The sequence below is a fragment of the Colletotrichum fructicola genome, assembly GCF_000319635.2.
Source record: "Colletotrichum fructicola Nara gc5 chromosome Unknown KSG_Nara_v1_contig07, whole genome shotgun sequence".
NCBI lineage: Eukaryota > Fungi > Ascomycota > Sordariomycetes > Glomerellales > Glomerellaceae > Colletotrichum > Colletotrichum fructicola.
Window position 1 is genome coordinate 4,052,184 of NW_027094057.1, and position 16,767 is coordinate 4,068,950.

The 16,767-nt window shown below is 50.0% G+C and overlaps 6 protein-coding genes across 6 annotated transcripts; 4 read left to right on the forward strand and 2 right to left on the reverse strand.

Annotated features, from left to right (window-relative positions):
* Positions 1-443: 443 nt before the first annotated feature.
* Positions 444-1,503, forward strand: azaE-2 (Ketoreductase azaE; the record flags this gene model as incomplete). The annotated part of the gene is made up of 2 exons (XM_032036585.1): positions 444-514; positions 582-1,503. The coding sequence occupies 2 exons, from the start codon at positions 444-446 to the stop codon at positions 1,501-1,503; spliced, it is 993 nt and encodes a 330-aa protein (XP_031884402.1).
* Positions 1,504-1,956: 453 nt separating this feature from the next.
* On the forward strand, positions 1,957-3,900 carry CGGC5_v012860 (UNC93-like protein; the record flags this gene model as incomplete). Its single annotated transcript, XM_032036584.1, has 10 exons — positions 1,957-2,177; positions 2,231-2,341; positions 2,395-2,486; positions 2,577-2,615; positions 2,677-2,732; positions 2,789-2,828; positions 2,876-2,938; positions 3,004-3,157; positions 3,219-3,557; positions 3,615-3,900. 10 exons carry the CDS (start codon positions 1,957-1,959, stop codon positions 3,898-3,900), a joined length of 1,401 nt encoding a protein of 466 aa, XP_031884401.1.
* Positions 3,901-4,508: 608 nt separating this feature from the next.
* On the forward strand, positions 4,509-5,447 carry CGGC5_v012861 (uncharacterized protein; the record flags this gene model as incomplete). Its single annotated transcript, XM_032036581.1, has 1 exon — positions 4,509-5,447. The coding sequence occupies one exon, from the start codon at positions 4,509-4,511 to the stop codon at positions 5,445-5,447; it is 939 nt and encodes a 312-aa protein (XP_031884561.1).
* A 511-nt stretch (positions 5,448-5,958) lies between these two features.
* Positions 5,959-6,357, reverse strand: CGGC5_v012862 (uncharacterized protein; the record flags this gene model as incomplete). Its single annotated transcript, XM_032036580.1, has 1 exon — positions 5,959-6,357. One exon carries the CDS (start codon positions 6,355-6,357, stop codon positions 5,959-5,961), a length of 399 nt encoding a protein of 132 aa, XP_031884562.1.
* Positions 6,358-7,739: 1,382 nt separating this feature from the next.
* mfnA (putative L-tyrosine/L-aspartate decarboxylase) lies at positions 7,740-11,792 on the reverse strand (the record flags this gene model as incomplete). Its single annotated transcript, XM_066152764.1, has 12 exons — positions 7,740-8,521; positions 8,575-8,699; positions 8,766-9,049; positions 9,107-9,685; positions 9,752-9,860; positions 9,919-10,324; positions 10,384-10,536; positions 10,596-10,946; positions 11,003-11,007; positions 11,059-11,289; positions 11,345-11,484; positions 11,538-11,792. 12 exons carry the CDS (start codon positions 11,790-11,792, stop codon positions 7,740-7,742), a joined length of 3,420 nt encoding a protein of 1,139 aa, XP_066007984.1.
* Positions 11,793-14,942: 3,150 nt separating this feature from the next.
* Positions 14,943-16,469, forward strand: melO (Tyrosinase; the record flags this gene model as incomplete). Its single annotated transcript, XM_032036578.1, has 2 exons — positions 14,943-16,001; positions 16,053-16,469. The coding sequence occupies 2 exons, from the start codon at positions 14,943-14,945 to the stop codon at positions 16,467-16,469; spliced, it is 1,476 nt and encodes a 491-aa protein (XP_031884579.1).
* Between the last annotated feature and the right edge of the window lie 298 nt (positions 16,470-16,767).

A 16,767-nucleotide genomic window follows, 5' to 3' on the forward strand; every position in this document is an offset into this window, starting at 1 on the left:
GGCCAATTTGGCGTTCGTTATCCACAGTCTTGATGCTATCAGTTACTCGGTCCGTGGGTGTCAGCAGCTTGCAGCCGGTGGGATGAAATATGCCTTCGACAATGGGTCATGGTCTTGATAACAGGTGTGGCACCGGGGCTGCCCTGTTTCAAGGGAACAGAGTGTCCAATAAGGGTCGACGTTGTCTTAGGTTCTCTCGAACATCCACCCATGGAGTGCAGAAGCTGATATTGGCCCATCAAAACCGTCAGCTTCGTTGACTTGCTCAGGGCCCGACGCGACTTAAGTCCGGACCACGTCAAATAAAGATGTATGCCGCCAAAACCACTGGCAATACCCGTTAGAAGTACAACTATAAAAGCCTTCCGTCGGATTTATATGATAAGAAAGTTATTCTCATCGCCATAATCACGCATACAACATTCCTCTGAACTTTCGACGAAATGAAGGTCTTCCTCACGGGCGCCAGCGGCTTTTTGGGAGCCCAATGCCTGTCACTGCTTTTAGATGGCGGGTAAGTTTCAGTCACTCTCTTCGCTATGAAAGCCAAATGATGGAATACTGATACATCTTTTGCGCAGTCATGATGTCGTTGTCGCGGTCCGATCGGACGCGAAGGGCCGCGATATCCTGGCTCTTCATCCCAAGTCAGAACTTAAGCTGTCTTACACTGTCATTTCAGATATGACAGTGGATGGCGCTTTCGACAAGGCTATTCAAGCAGAGCCAACCCTGGAGGCAGTCATACACACTGCAAGCCCTTTCCACTTCCAGTCCAAGGATGCCGAGACCGAGATGCTTAATCCGGCCATACGAGGCACCATATCTCTTCTCAGCGCCGTCACTGCCTATGCCCCAAATGTGAAGAGGGTTGTGATTACCTCGTCCGTCGCCGCAGCGGTCAACATCAAGGCGCCCCCTCCGGTCTTGACCCCTGAGATGTGGAACCCGATCACTCGAGAAGAAGCCTCGTCGAACCCATTCTTCGCATATCTTGCCAGCAAGACATTCGCAGAGAAGGCAGCCTGGGATTTTGTCAACGATAAGAAGCCACACTTCGCCCTGTCGACGATTTTGCCGCCTCTCATCCTCGGACCGGTTGTACACCATCTTGACAACCTTGGTTCAATCAATACTTCCAACTCGGCGTTCGTCGATATCATTGAGGGCAAATGGAAGGATTCGATTCCTCCCACCGGGTCTCCTCAGTGGGTCGATGTGCGCGATGCTGCGTTCACTCATGTCCAGGCACTGATTGTGCCCGAAGCTGCTGGCAAGCGGTTCCTCCTCTACGCGGGTGACTTCAGCAACGCTGAGATTGCTCGCATTGCCCGAGATAATTTCCCAGAGCTGGCTGATAAGGTCCCTGCAAACATCGAGAGCGACGTGACCGCCGCCGACGCTAGTATTGATGCCGGGTTGTCGAAGGACATTTTGGGTGTGAAGTACCGCTCTCTAAACGACAGTGTGGTCGACTCGATCAGGTCTCTGTTGAGCCGCTGAAGGCCGTTGATGTATATAACCTATTCATTTGGCGTTGTTGGATTAGATTATAACTGTTCAGTGAATAAGGTCTCTCCAGCATATGGTCATTCACGCCGGTGGCCGTATTTTGATGACTGTCTTGCAACCGCTCACTTATCTTTCATCTTCGTCGTCCGGGAAATATGAGACATTCTGAATAGTTTCATCTACCCTGCAAGCCCGTAATATTCCTCTAGCGCGACCGCGATCCTTTGACAGGGCTGTGGTGGAGATTTTCTGAGCACGTCATGATACCGGATATCGCGACACGATAAAAGCGCCGCTATCGGGATAGGGGACTGGAGACTCCGTAAAAACAAATCGACATTCTTATTTGTTCTCAATGACCAGCGCCTGGCATTATAGGTTCATACAATCGATTCATCAAGTCTACCAAAAAATCTCAAAGGGTAGATCAGCCATCCGAACATCATGAGTAACCCTAAACAACTCCCTCATGAGGAGACCTCACAGACGACACCTGACGCTGAAGTCGCCACCATCGAGGAACAAAGCCACACGAAGCGGACATGGTATAGAACGGTATTCTTCCAGGCCACAGTCATTGGACTCTGTGCCTTCTTTGCGCCTGGGCTGTATAATGCCATGCAGTCTACTGGAGCTGGCGGGCAACAGACACCATACCTTGTTATGTCCGTATTTCAGCGAATATACTGTATGCAGTTATGATCTGACTTAATGATAGGTCGGCCAACGCTGTTCTGGGGGTTATGATGGTTGTCACTTGCTCAATGGGAAGCGTAATGGCCAACAAGATTGGATTGAAAAATGCTTTGATTTTCGGCACAACAGGATAGTGAGTAAGATGTTAATTACTTCGTGTTTCGGAAGGCTACTGACGAAAGCCAGCGCCATTTACTCAGCGTCGTTGTACACGAACAACAGATACGGCACGGAATGGTTTGTGTATCTAGGGTCTGCAGCCTGTGGCATCACAGCAGGTATCTTCTTCCCTGCCGACCTTCTTTTCACAGTTTGACGGCTGTGGACGCACACCTTTTATTGTCTTGTGAATCTGACGAAGAAATAAGGTATCTTCTGGGCAGCTGAAGGCGCAATCATGATAAGCTGTAAGTTGCGATCACAAAGAAGTGCTACAACCTGTGTCTTGACCGACTCATCTTGCGTCAGACCCCGAAGATCAGAAGCGTGGAAGATATCTTGCGTATTGGCTTGCCTACCGTAATGTGAGTTTACCAAGGATTTCAACTCAATGGCGAACGTCGTTGCTGACGAATGCTAGGGCGGTTCAATCGTCGGTGGTGCCATCAACCTCGCTTTCAGTATGCACTGCGCCAACACATTGAAACCTGATACTGACTGGATTCAGATTCCACTGGGAAAACAACGGGAAAGTTAGATTGGAGAACATATGTTGTTTTCGTGGCCTTGCGTGAGTCGGCCGGTTCATTGATGCATACGTCTTGGAGGATCTTCTGACTTGAACTGTTCTAACAGAATGCCTTGGCCCCTTCGTTGCCATGCTGCTTTCACACCCTGAGAAGGTCCAGCGTCAAGATGGCAGAAAAGTCTCCAAGGCCGAGCAAATTCCGACGACTGCTGAGATGAAGGCCGTTGCTAAGATTCTGGTCCGGAAAGACTTTCTTCTTGTGTAGGCTACCAATCCCTCACTCGATATCTCACCAAAAACGGAAGCACTGACTAAATGTTAGCTTCCCTTTCTTCTTTTACGCCACATTTCTACTATCATACGCAGGATCGTATCTCTCGCTCTACTTCTCAGTCAGATCAAGAGCTCTTGCTTCCTTGGTTTCAGCATTGGCACAGATCACGGCCAATTTCTTCTTTGGCCACTTTCTAGATTGGACCAGATTCACTATCAACCAGAGAGCCAGATTTGCTTACTTCGGTATGATGGCCCTGTTTGGTGCCACCTGGATTTGGGCGACTGTGATTCAGCGGGAGTATGGTCAACGTGCCCCCGCATTGGACTGGGCTGACCATGGCTTCGGCCGAGGCTGGGCTCTCTACATTCTGCTTCAAGTGAACTTGTGAGTGTTTCATTAAGTACAGTCTGTCAGCGATACTCAAACTAACTAAACCATCAGTGCTCTCGCATACAACTATGGCTATTGGCTGGCTGGATACATGGCCCGAGGTCCTGCTGAGGTTATCCGCTTTACTTCAACTGTTCGCGCTGTTGAGGCAGCAGGGGGTGCCGTGGCATCTGGTATTAGCTCTACACACGCGCCTTTGCTCGCCGCTGTTGGAGTCAATTTTGGACTGTGGGGGTTAGCACTTATCCCTACCTACGTAGTCGTGAGGTCTCTCAACATCAAAGATGAGACATCGAGTGATGAAGATGAGGGTAGCAAAAGTATAGGGGAACCCTAAGGCTATGGAAGTAACAGGCCTGCAGTAAATACGGAGCTATGGAAACATGAGTAGCCTCTGGTGGGACAATGATGGAGTATTGAACCCATCCCATCCAAGCTTCTCAGTACGTGCGTGTATATCTCACGATCAATCGCTGCAAGAGATATCTCATAATCTATGTAAGCGCGATGCGCGTTAGACTGATCAATCAGAAAGAATGTGTGGTCTTGGATAACCCATCTATACATGTAGTTGACCAAAACAGGATGGCCTACACGTATTGGTCATGCGAGATTAGAAAATGCCTGGAAAGTCCAGATAATGAAGGGACCCGTATCAGACCGCAACCAATGCCGACCTCGCAGTGTCGTGATCTTGCAAAGCGATGATACGTGCCGATGCAATCATTTGTGGGGGCTATCGGAGCACACAATTGAGGGTACATGTTCCGTGATGCGAGGCACCGGATGATGCCATATGCCTCAAAGCCTCCTATGGCGAAGTTCCATGAAATGTCAAGCTTTGTTCCTTCTACTTCACTCCCACCTGGCGTTCAACTCAACAACACATCAACGACAGAGACTTATCGACGAACGTCACCTTGGTGTTCAGCATTCACACACGAAATGGGTCAAGAATCGTGGCGTAAAGGTTTCGAAGAAGATGGATTCGCTGTCATTCCCGACATCATAAGTCAAGAAAAGGCAGTCGAATACCAAAATCGCGCTTTCGGCTGGCTCAGATCATTCGACAACCCCTCACTCGACTTACAATCCCCTTCTACATGGACGCCAGAAAATCTGCCCTTCGTTTCCGGGATCAACACTTTCAATCACTATGGAGTTGTTCACGAAAAGTCTATGTGGGACATCCGCCTCGAGCCCGGAGTAGTCGACATCTTCTCTAAGATATGGAAAACCAACGAGCTTATTGTCTCCTTCGACGCCCTGAACATCACACTCCCGAGAAGGGCCGGCCATGTCCCCCGTGAGAAGTGGCCCCACGTTGACCAAAGCCCGTACCGAAATGGCCTACAGTGTGTGCAGGGCATCGTGAACTTATCGGAGTCTGGACCAGAAGATGGAGGCTTGACCGTGTACCCCGGTTCACATAAGGTGACGGAACAGTTCTTCCGAGAGAATACAGAGCGATCTGAGTGGACGCGAAAAGACTTTTTCAGATATTCATCTGATCAGATTGCTTGGTTTGAGAAGCGAGGTTATCGTGAGCACAAAGTCATTGCAAAGCCAGGGGACCTTATCATCTGGGATTCACGACTGATCCACTTTGGCGCGGAACCTACGGCATCAAGTGACAGAATTCGGACCATAGTCTATGTTTCATACGCGCCGGCCTCATTTGCGACAGAAGAAGTACTCGCTGCAAAAGCAGAGGCCTTCAACCGTTGGCTCGCTACCACGCATTGGCCCCACGACAATATCGTTCTGAGAACAAACCAGCCCACTCTCCCTGATGGAACCACTGATAAGAGGAGGTCCGAACCTCTTGAGAAGCCAGAGTTAAGCGATGATCTGCTGAGACTTGCTGGGATCAAGGCATACTAGCGGAGGCCTAACAAGGAGGCTGATACAGATGGAATGAGGCAACAAGCATGTACAACTGGATTCTACGTACTTACGTATGTATGCCTTTATCATCAGCAAGCAGGAAGTAGATCCTTCATGCTTATGAACTCACCAATTAACATCACGTGCCTAATTAAGCGTAAGAAAACCCAGACACGCAAGTCATGCGACGATGCTGTATAACAATAATTCAAATACTTGACTCGCTCACAAGGACAGGCCAATAGTCTTGGTTGGGGGGTTTAAAGGCAGAAGCAAGAACATTGCTACAAGGAGCAAATGATACTGGAGCTGTCACTTATCACGTCTGGGTCATGTGGTACTTTAAATAGTTGATATGGAAACAAACAGATCGCTTTTATTTTGGTATCAATGCCGTCCTCAGATGTGAGAACCAGCTGTTCTAACGTAAATTCTCTCCACAAACTTGACCCGTACTCGATTTGAGGGTCCAGAAGTGTGACCAAGAATAGCATCCAACGTCGCCTATCTAGCTGTGCGGGACGAAGGCAACTCCGGCGCTGTAGCTCTTACCGCCAACAGGGGGAGTGTCCCTGCAGCTAGAGTCTGTGCCAGTGGCTCCAGCAGCCTGGCACATCTCGCGCCATTGGCAGTTGCTGTAGCCGTAGGGATGCCAGTACTTGCCGATCCTCGCACCCTCGGGTCCAATGTACTGGCACTCCTTGGCACCATCAGACCAGGCGTTGGCATCAATCATCTTCGCCAACTTTGTGTCGTATCGGTTGCAGACTGTCTGGGTTGCGGCGTCGTTGGGCTTGCCATCAGAGTTGTAGCAGTGGCAGAAGAGGTAGCCATCGCAAGCAAGCACGCTCTTGGAGAGAGCGACGAGCATAAGGGTGCCAGCAGCGGCAAGAGTAGGGAGCTGCATGATGAAGGTGGTACTGAATGACTTTGGGGTTGTTGTAAGTGAGTGACTGGTCGTAAACGACTGAATGGTTGGAAACGAGGGAAACGAGTGTCTGTGGGTTGCACTAAATGCTAGAACATGGCTGTCAAAGGTTCAGATGGTTTTTATAGTTCATCTCTGTTTGCTCGCATTATGCGACCGAAGTGTGGTTTGCGGGACGATTCAGTGAGTCCAGGGGCGAAAGCTCAAATCAGATGTGATTGACAGCCCCTAATACAATCGAAACTCTATTTCTTGGGTTGTGCAAGGATGTCATGTTAAGATCTCATGATTCAAGCAGCAGAAAATCTCGCGGTGACGGCGACCCCGAAACCAACTGCCGCAGTGCTGGGCTACTTCGTAGTGTAGAATAGTGCCCCCTTACCCACAAACCACATTGTGGGAACCGGGATGGGTAAGGGAAAATTGAATGCAATGCCTCCACACATCAATCAACGAACACTAATAAGCCAGACAGGCTACTTCCAAGTGCCTTGGAGAAACAAGTGACTTGCCGCACTGCTACCTATCGCTCAGAATCACAAAGACATCTAAAAAAAGAGTTCGTGTCCCGGAAAAGTGTCGACTGGACCGACTGTAGCTTCATAGATAACTCTTCAAATTTCAGCGTCAGCGATAATACCGTAAACTTGGACAATACATGCAAGGAAGATAGAGGTTACGCTGTGACCCTCCACATGTTTCCCCGTCAGAGTCATACGGCAGTCAACAAGGTGCGCCTCCAGGCGGCAAACTGCGGAAGAAATATTAGAAGGGAAGAAGGACATGTAAGGAAGAACTAGTCCAGCAAAGCAGATGAAAAATCGACTTCCGTAGCATCGGCATGATTCAATTCGCTCAACTGACAAGGTCACCTCACGGAGCAATATCGACCAATGTCTAGTGTCTATCGGTGCTGGGCAGCTTGCATTGTCGTGCATTGTTACTTAGTTTGGCCCCCAAGCTACCAGTCCATCGCCCTCTCCGTTGCCCCTGACTCCAACAAATGCTACCTTATGCCGGCAGATCATAGTCAAATACTGCCCTGTCGTTAAGTCAGCAATACCTGTTTAACTCCACTGCAACCAACGGCATATTCGTCAGAGCACTAGGAACGGATTTCTACACATGAACTCGCGTTTCTAGCATGGAACAAAACATTCAAAGATCTGCTTGTAGTTACTGCCGGTTAAACAAGTCACGGACAAAGCCGATGCCAAGTTGACGATGTTGAACTTTCAGAGTAGGAGTTGCAAACTGTAAGGATGCAAAGTATTGATGTGGCACATTGCTTGTGCATTGATGCCTAGACTTAGTAGTGTCAGACTCTACATAGTAGACTGAGATCAATCGACGCCTGGTAACTAAGCCAGTTCCTTGCCAATCTGATCGAACTCCCGGCGCCACTCTGTGACCTTCTCGACCCTCTTGAAGGGGTCGAAGTTCATTGCCTCGCTGTCGACGAACACGCTGTCGCCAAGAGTAAGGGTTCCACGGCCGACAAACTTGCCCAGCTCATAGCAAGCCCACTTCGAACTCTCGTCAGATCTGTTCTTGTCTTCCCATACCCCGACCTTGAAAGTCGCCCCCGGACGGAAGAAGAAATTCGATCCCCTGGCAGCACCACTGCGCGTCTCCGTGGTAAGGACCTTCGCCTTAGTGTGTGGCTCAGGAGTGTCATCCATGTTGTGCCCCTTCGCCTCGCCATCGCTGTTTCCATTTGCATCCTTCTTTGGGCACCGCGAACAAGTAATGTTGGACAGATATTTCTTCTGTGCTTCATTCACGACATGTTTTGCAAAATTGTTGTTGCCATTGCCGTACCAGTTGCTGCGACCGTTCTGGTACCAATCTCTTGGTCCGTTCTTTTGGGTAGCTTTGGCCTCCGTAGAAGCATTCTTCGAAGCATTCTGGCGATGATAGTTGTCATAGGCAACGATCGCGCCATTCTTGCTGCCGATCTCATTATTCGGAGGGAAAGGCTGCATCGGGGCCTCGCGAACATCTTCGATGAGCAAGACCAAGGGCTTGTTCCAGATTCCGGGGTCCATGTCATTCTCATTGTAGAACTTGAGGTCACACCGGCCTGCCGAAAGCTGCGTATTCGGAGCGCGGACGATCACGTGGTCGATGTTTGCCTCCGTTGCTTTGGTACTTATTAGCGAACCGAGTACATACCATCTGACCGGAGAGACTCACGGGTTCCGTAGAGGTAAAATGGCATGAAGGTGCTCGGATACTCCTCAAGCCGCCACTTGGAGTTCAAAGGTCGACTCACAACCGTCTTGCCAAGCGTGACTGTGACATCCTGGATGACGATACCTCTGTTGGTGCTATTAGCGACTAAACCATGATGTACCTTCTTCAATGCAGTGCTAGAAAGGACGTACGAATCTTCTGTCATAATCTGTCCTTCGAACTTTCCGCCCCTCTCCGCAATGTCTTTAAGCATGACCTTTCGCTTCGTCACGAGAACGAGGGGCTCCGATGGGTTTGAATTCTTCATGTCGGCGTATTTTGCCTCAGATCGATCATCAAATTTGGCAGACATGATGAGTTGCTGTCGATGATTTGCGACGTGGAACATAGGCCTGTGAATGAGGTAGATCTTCTCTGTTCCCTGGATGAGAAATTTGTGGAAGTCTGGGGCCAATGTGTTGCGCTTGCGAACGACCTGAGAAGAGATATTAGTCCAAAGCAAGTACTGATGCTACCAGACAGGTCGCCTTACCTCAGTCTCAGCTTCAACCACCTTTTTGAACTCCTCGGCAAGATCGTTGGTGAAGTTGCCGTCACTTGGGAACGGAGACATGACGACGTTCCGCAGGACCATGAGATCTTGCGTGCTCGGTGACAGGCCAAGTCGCTTCACGAAGTTTGCCTTGCACTTCCCGTAGAGTTCATCTGAGAACTCGGTAGAAGTGAGGTACAGAGGAATCTTGGTGGGATCATCAGTGGGGCTGTCGACTGAGAATGTCTCCACGACTCTCTGCATGAGGTAGTTGGCTTCTTCGATGTCGTCGTTGAGGCATCCATCCGCGTATCGAAAGTTCAACGAGAAAGCGTTGATGTTCAAATCAGATCCAAGCGCTCGCATAAGCTTCATAGCCTTCTGGTCGTCAGGTCGGTGCTGGTCATCGTTCATAATGCTTGCGTTGCTCTTCAGGACGATGTCATTGCGGATGCGCTTCTTCTCAGCCTCAATTCTGTCTTCCGTCGCATTCTCCTCAAGCTCAGACGGAAGCATGTTGAAGGGTACACAGATGAAAGGGCTGGATGCGTCGGTCAGGGATGCCCACTCCGCGGAAAGCTGCATCACGAATATCGTAGTTAGTACATTGAACGACGTCAAACACGAAGGCAGGGCAGATCATACCCGAGTGCAGGTCCAAGTGACCTCTCCCAACAAGGCGCCGTATCCCTCCTGGGTAAGACCAATGGTCTTGTTGGAGAGCCAGGCTGACATAGCCGAAGCTCCAGGCTTACTGTCCGTGTCTTAGCTTCTTTCGAAGAAAGGTGTCGTTGTTTTGGAATGCCACAAACCTTCCCTCAACACCATAGATGCCGATGCTAGTGACCGATCCACGCGATAGGTAGGGACTTGTCCATGTCACCAAGAAACGCATGCGATTGTCGCGATAGCAGAGACCACCTGCGGGGTAAGGAATGTAACCGGCCTTGTGAGGGTCAACAGTAATGGAGTCAGCAAAGCGCATGGCGTACAAATCTTCCTGAGTTTCAGCGCGTAGGCTGGCGTCAGGCACGAACCCATCAGTAGCGCCCATCTCAGTGGGAAGGTTGATGACATCGCCAGGGCGGTAGTCTTTCGGCAGCATGGAGCAGAAGTATCCACCCCACGCGGCATCAGCATGGACGAGGAATGAGAGGCCTCGTGACTGAAACTGCTTTCGCAGAGCGAGAATACTGCTGAGGCTATCGACGGCACCCTCTGCATGAAATAGATTAGTATCTGGTTTATTAGAAAGGAGATGGTCTTCGGGAGCATACCTTCAGTCGATCCTATGATTCCCACAACTGCGTAGACCGGCTGCTTGTTTTCAAGACTCTCCCAAAGCTGGTTCTCTAGCTCGCTAATATCGAGGCGTGCTCCCAGATCTACCGGAATACCGACGACGTTCTTGGAACCCAGGCCGCAGATAGCTGCAAGAGTCCAGACACATTAGTATCCACAGCGTTCTTCTCCTTCATTCAAGACTTACCAGCTCCTTTGGGCCATGAGTAGTGTCGAGTGTTGGACAGCATGTATTGACCTGGCTTCTCGATACCAAACTCCCTTTCCAGATCATCCTTGCCTGTGGACTGAATGGTTAAGTCGTTCATGAGATCAGAGAGGAACTTGTTAGAGATTCCATGTTCCTGGTAAAGTCTATCAGGGAGGTCAAGGACGTCAGACGGCTTGAGGTTCAGCAACTCCCAAGTTGAAAGATGGGTGAAAAGCTTTCGCTCCCCTTGGCAGGTCTCGACATGGAAGCTATCCTTGAGAAAATCCAGCTTCTGACCTTCGTCAAATGCCTTGCGAAGCGACAGCGGGTAGAACTTGAGATTTCGAGCTTGGACGCGGTTGGTCAATGAGCCAAGTATTGGGCAGATACTATTCATGACTTACCGACCCTAGACCACGCATGTTAGCTTGTGAAATTCAATAATCAACGGGGTTCTTACCACATGGATTCGAGATTAGCTACCGTGCCATCGCATGTGACGTGACCCCAGCCTGTGGGGGACTCAGTGTCATCTTCGTTGATGTTGTAGCCAAAAAGATCGCAGAGCTGCTCTCCGACCTCAATTTCAGCGACTGTCGTAAGAGGACTTGCTTCAAGCGCGACATTGTTCGGATTGTAGAGCATCGTCATAAAGTAGCCGAGCAGTGAGGACATGCTCATATCAGTGCACCTGATAAAATCTGTTGAGAATCATCCAAGTGGCGGGCGAATGGATGGTTACTCACATATGCGCCTGGTACCGAGGTGACCAGAAAGGAATGCTTGATCGGCCAAGAATCTCCGAGGCCTTGTCGACAGCATTTTTGAGCTTGTCCTTGGACCTCTTGAAAGCTGCAGATTCCTGCGTTTTCTCGTCGATGAATTCCTGTCCTGTATCAGATAAAGTACGAAAGGGGGTGAATTGGAGATCAGACTGACTGCGTCATTGTCAAAGCGATAGTCCAATCTGGCTTGCTTGAGGTTGTTCAAGATGATGTCGATGTTCTCCTTGAAGTATGGCAGGTTCTCTGCCCGAGGCCCAATGAAGTATGATGAGATGATCTGATGAGATTCATCCTCGGGGACTGTGGCTGCATCACGTGTGGGATTCTTGAATCCGTTGCTGGAACCCTTGAGGGTTTCTTTGAGGTAAGGATACGACCCGTTCGCAGCGGTGGTCTTGAAAGATGCCATGATGAAGGTTTGTCAGAAGGATGAGACTGGTTGATGGGGCTTTCACGGGAGAGCAGCTGAAGTGAGGGATGCAGCTCTAAGTATAAAGAATTCCTCCAAATCCTGATACGTCCTTCTTTTCCGTATTTTGCGAATGCTATGGCTCGCCGATGGCATTTCCGTCTGCCATGGCATGCCGCTTCAAAGCCACCGCGTCCATTCCCAGTTCATTCTTGCCAGCTTCCACCACGTCATGTCGTAAGAACCTGCAGATCCACGGCCGGGCCGTATGGATACGAAGTGCCACTCACAACAACAGCCTTGAGACAATGTGGTACCAATCTGGCGATGTTGACATTAGTTCAGGCTAGTGTTGCAGCTCATCTCTGATCTGAGAGCTCCTCAATTACGATTCTCACCTATAGTTGATTTCAACCGTTTCCATACTTGCATCTTCGAACCTTGAACGGGCATGGTCACATAGTTCATAACGACCTACCTCAGGTGCTCTGCATACTGTCGCACCACTAGCGCGTACCTTGCCGATGTTAGTTGACAACCCCGCTTGGAGCAGAATTAGATCGAAACGATTTTCCGTGACTCTAGGAGGCCAAGACGTAGAAAGTCGTGAAAACAGACGCCAGCAGTGGTTGAGAGCAATTTGTGTCGCTGTGGCAATATGTGTAGGGCAGCAAAGATCATGCCATTTGACAATAAAATGCATATGGCCGCATGTCGGGCGACCTACCGCACGGGTACAGCCGCAGAGCCTAAAGGGGTACAGGGTTAGGAAATGAAGCATTGGCTAATAGGATTCAGCGATCTCCAGGGAGTCTCATGTAGTGTTCAGTTGGACCGATGATCAATGTGGAGACAGCACTCGAACCGACTTCGTTGGCACAGTGGCACACCGGTAACCGGTTTCGTGTAAGACAACGAAAACTATCATTAAGCAGTGCAAACGTGTGACTAATTTGGTTAGACGCGGACAGAGCTGAAAGACGATGCGTCACTGTGCCTTCCTCATACGTGAGGGATTCGGATGCACCCCACTGGTCTACGCGACTGGAGGCTTTTAATTATTGAGCCAAGGGAAATATGCATGAGGCATCTACTTCAGTACAAGTGCATGGTGAATGGAAGACCTATCTCCTTAGTCCCCGAGACATGGGAGTTATAGTTCCCGCCAGGTACAGCCAATAGAGGAATGCCCTCAGTGCCCATAATACAAAGCCACCTGCTGGAGAGGTAGTGAGGGCAGCTGTGAGGGCTCGAGAGGGCAGAAGAGGCCGAAAACGTTAAGTAGCTATCCCCTCGAGCGAATAAGAGGGCTACTTCTAAGCCTCTACATCACCCTCTATACAATTAAGCAGACGTTGTAGGTAGAAGCGGGGGCCGCTATAACTCCCATGTCTCAGGGACTAAGGAGATCAGGGTGGGCTGGGATAAGTATTTAATTCGCGCAGGTACTCATTGCTCAGGGCGGATGCTAGAGATCTACACCGAGCACGATCTGAGACAGCTTCCCAGCCCGTTCAGAAGTCCACGCGTCCAAGCCTCCACAATATTGACCGGTTTACAGAAGAGCGTTCGGCCCGTGTCCAAGCCAGGTACCAAGAAGAAAATGGAGGTTAAGCTCTGAAATGCCAGCATCAGCTCATTGGCTTTCTGGCGAGGCGAAGTGGGACGCTGAGCAATGCCAGACTGCCTCGGTGAGAAGCGACAGCTTGGCGAAACATAGTGACATGGGCAACGAAGCAACAGCGACGCTCACTACACCTGAAAACACCCAGTCTAAGAGATCTGAATGGTGGGGAAAATCATGCATGGTGTTCCCATGGCAAGATGTTTGTCCCAGCCCAGGATAGCCGCACTCTCATATTGATGCGTGAACGTCAGTGATCGATGACACCGTGAAGCTTATGTTGTTCTCGTTCAATTGCCCTTCAAGAAGGAATCAGTGCTCGTTTAGATGAGTTCTTCTGTAGATGCTCATCGCAAAGCCTTTGGACTACGCACGTCGAATTGGGCAATGTAACTCGAAGAATGCCCTCAAAGATTTCTGGAACCTCTCAATACTTCCGCCTAAGCGACCCTCCGTTTTGCAATGGCCAGTGACACATGTAACTAATGCATTGAGAACGTACGATGCCGTGGAAATGCATTCTATTTCACCAAGATCTATTGAAAGCCCAGGCTCCAAGGTTACACTTTTGACCTCACCGCAATGCGGAACACGCTACGTGAATATATCAGTGAGAGCTCAAGATGACGTCAAAAATGAGGGGTTCAAGAGGCATTTTGTGAGGAAGCCGCTCGACGAACGTGAACCCCTTACTCTCATTGGTTCCCGAAGCAGAAGAGGGGGAACCGGTCACATATCGAACGGTTGATCGCATGTCTGCCAAGGCATCTCGGAACGATTCTCTGTTAGCCCCCGAGACATTCAACTCAACCTAGCTTTCACCAGAAACACCCAGGCCAAAGTACAGTACATGGGTGTTTGGAAAGAAATGTCACGAGTTGGGACATCCGGAGTTCTCTGTGGTGAAGCATCATTCCCATGCCCTGTAATTCTGAATTCGTCTAAAAAGGGACTTTTCGCCGTCGTTAGGAACCGGCACGTTTTCTACCGTTAAAGACGTTGCGCACGATGACATTCTAAGACATCGGGTTATGACGCTCGCTCACCACCACAGTGAGGTTCGACATGTGCACGCCGACACCGGCTGTATCACCGCGATCGTTTGAGACAGTGGCTTTTCTTATCGGAAACACACACAAGATTTCCATTTCACATGCCGATCTTCCAACATGGATGCTAGACGCAAACACCTAGCACCGTCGACCTTTTATGGGTGAAAGTACCCTCATATACATCTTTGAGGAATGATATCCTGCATAACTTCCAGCCGCTTATCAGCTTCCCGCTGAAACGTACCTTAGATGTCTAAGAGATATCTGCTGTGCACAGGTGTAAGGGGTCATCAGCGGAGGGGATGATAAGACCAAGATCTCGATCTTATCTTCGCAAGTCCATGATATAAAGCGAAGCAGAAATCTATCAGTTCCATTCACTTCATTGTCACTATTTACCGCAGTTTTGAAGCTAGTCTTTAATTCACGTATCCTCATCTCAATTACCTACCTACAACTGTAACTGTCACCACCATGCTTAAGTCACACGTCAGAAAGGATATTGAGACGCTATCTCAATCGGAGCGTGATACTCTGATTCGAGCTTTCGACTACATCGGCAACCTCAGCCCGGAAGATCCCAACTCGTTCTTCGCTCTCGCCAGCTACCATGGCTTGCCTGGACCTGAGGGAAACTCGCAGAAAATGTACTGCCCTCATGGGAATGTACTTTTCCCAACTTGGCACAGAGCCTACCTTTTGCGCGTGGAGAAAGCTCTGCAAAGTGCTCCAGGATGTGGGCATCTCGCTTTGCCCTACTGGAACCAGACATCTGAGAGCTCTCTGAAAGGTGGACTTCCGTCCATTTTCACAGACAAGAGCTACACCTTTGCAAGCGGTGACACCATCAACAACCCGTTGTACTCCTACACCATGCAGAAAGCCGTGGATGGCCTCAAGTACAGCAGCAACGCCGCACACTCGAAGCCTGTTGGTTACACCACTGTTCGTTATCCTTACTCCGGAAGGGTGGCGTCTGAGGAGGTTGCGGAGGTCAAATCCCGGAACAGTAGCCTCGAAGCGCTGCCTCATAAGACGATCACCGGAGCTTTGGATGAGAACATCAGGAAGTGGCTCGCACCTGGGTCTTTTCCTGGCGTAGCAGAGAACTACCGCCAATCCCTGGGCGCACCGAGTTACACAGTGTTCTCCAACATAGCTTCCGCCCAGGAATGGAATACGAAGAATGCGGGAAATCCCCAAGTTCCTACTGTTGTCCCACTTGAGTTGCCTCACAACTCTATGCATCTGGCCATTGGTGGCTTCCAAGTCCCAGGTGCCCCATCTGTTCATTCAGTTTCGCAAGGCGACATGGGAGAGAATGAGACGGCAGCCTTCGACCCCGTCTTCTACTTCCACCATTGCTTCATTGACTACATGTTCTGGAAGTGGCAGGATCAGCACGGCCAGAAGGATCATCTCGACATTGACCCCGGCATGCAGGGTAGCAAGGGGGCTGACATCGACACGCCACTTGAACCATTCACCATGACAGATCCCAATACGGGAACCGAGCGATGGATGACCTCGAAGGTGAATAAATCCATACTGGGTCCGGTCTGTGCAGATGACTAACAAGATCAGGATGTAATCGACACTGTCAAGCTTGGCTACGACTACGCAAAGCCCCAATGGCAGAAGGTTAATGCGACCATTCGGGAAGCCGACGCGGTCAACGCCCCGAAGCTGACTGTAAGCGGAATCAATCGGTCGAAGGTTCGTGGATCCTTCATCGTCTCCACGTGGGTAAAAGCACAGAACGGGGGGCCTGAGAAGGTTATTGACATCAAGCCTATTCTGAGCCGATGGGAAGTCAACAGCTGCGAGAACTGCCAGAACTATCTGGATGTGAGATCCCACACACAGTTGACCAACTTCACCGACGAAGAGATCGAAGACATGGACTTTTTCGCTCTGGTGCATACTAGAGAGCACCCCGATGGCATCGACACGATCGATGGGCGACCTATTGAGGTCGAGTTGGGTGCGCTGAGGGGTTGAATGTCGGATGTTACTCTGGCGCTACCCGAGGCGCACCGCGGCTCTCAACATGCTGGATCATCCAGAGAGCTGCCGGTCGGAGATAGACAAAGTTTCTCGTAGCTTGGTAGCAGCAGTAGTTTGCTATTGAAGCGAATCCACTCTTTTGCCTTTCATCATGTTCAAATCCTTCTGTTCCACCCTCCCCGTGAAGGAGGCTGTGCGATTGATACGCATCGCATTGGTCCGGAAATGAATATCATTTCGGTTATGTTGTTCCGGGCGATCTGGACCTACAACAAAAGATCATATTCTCGGC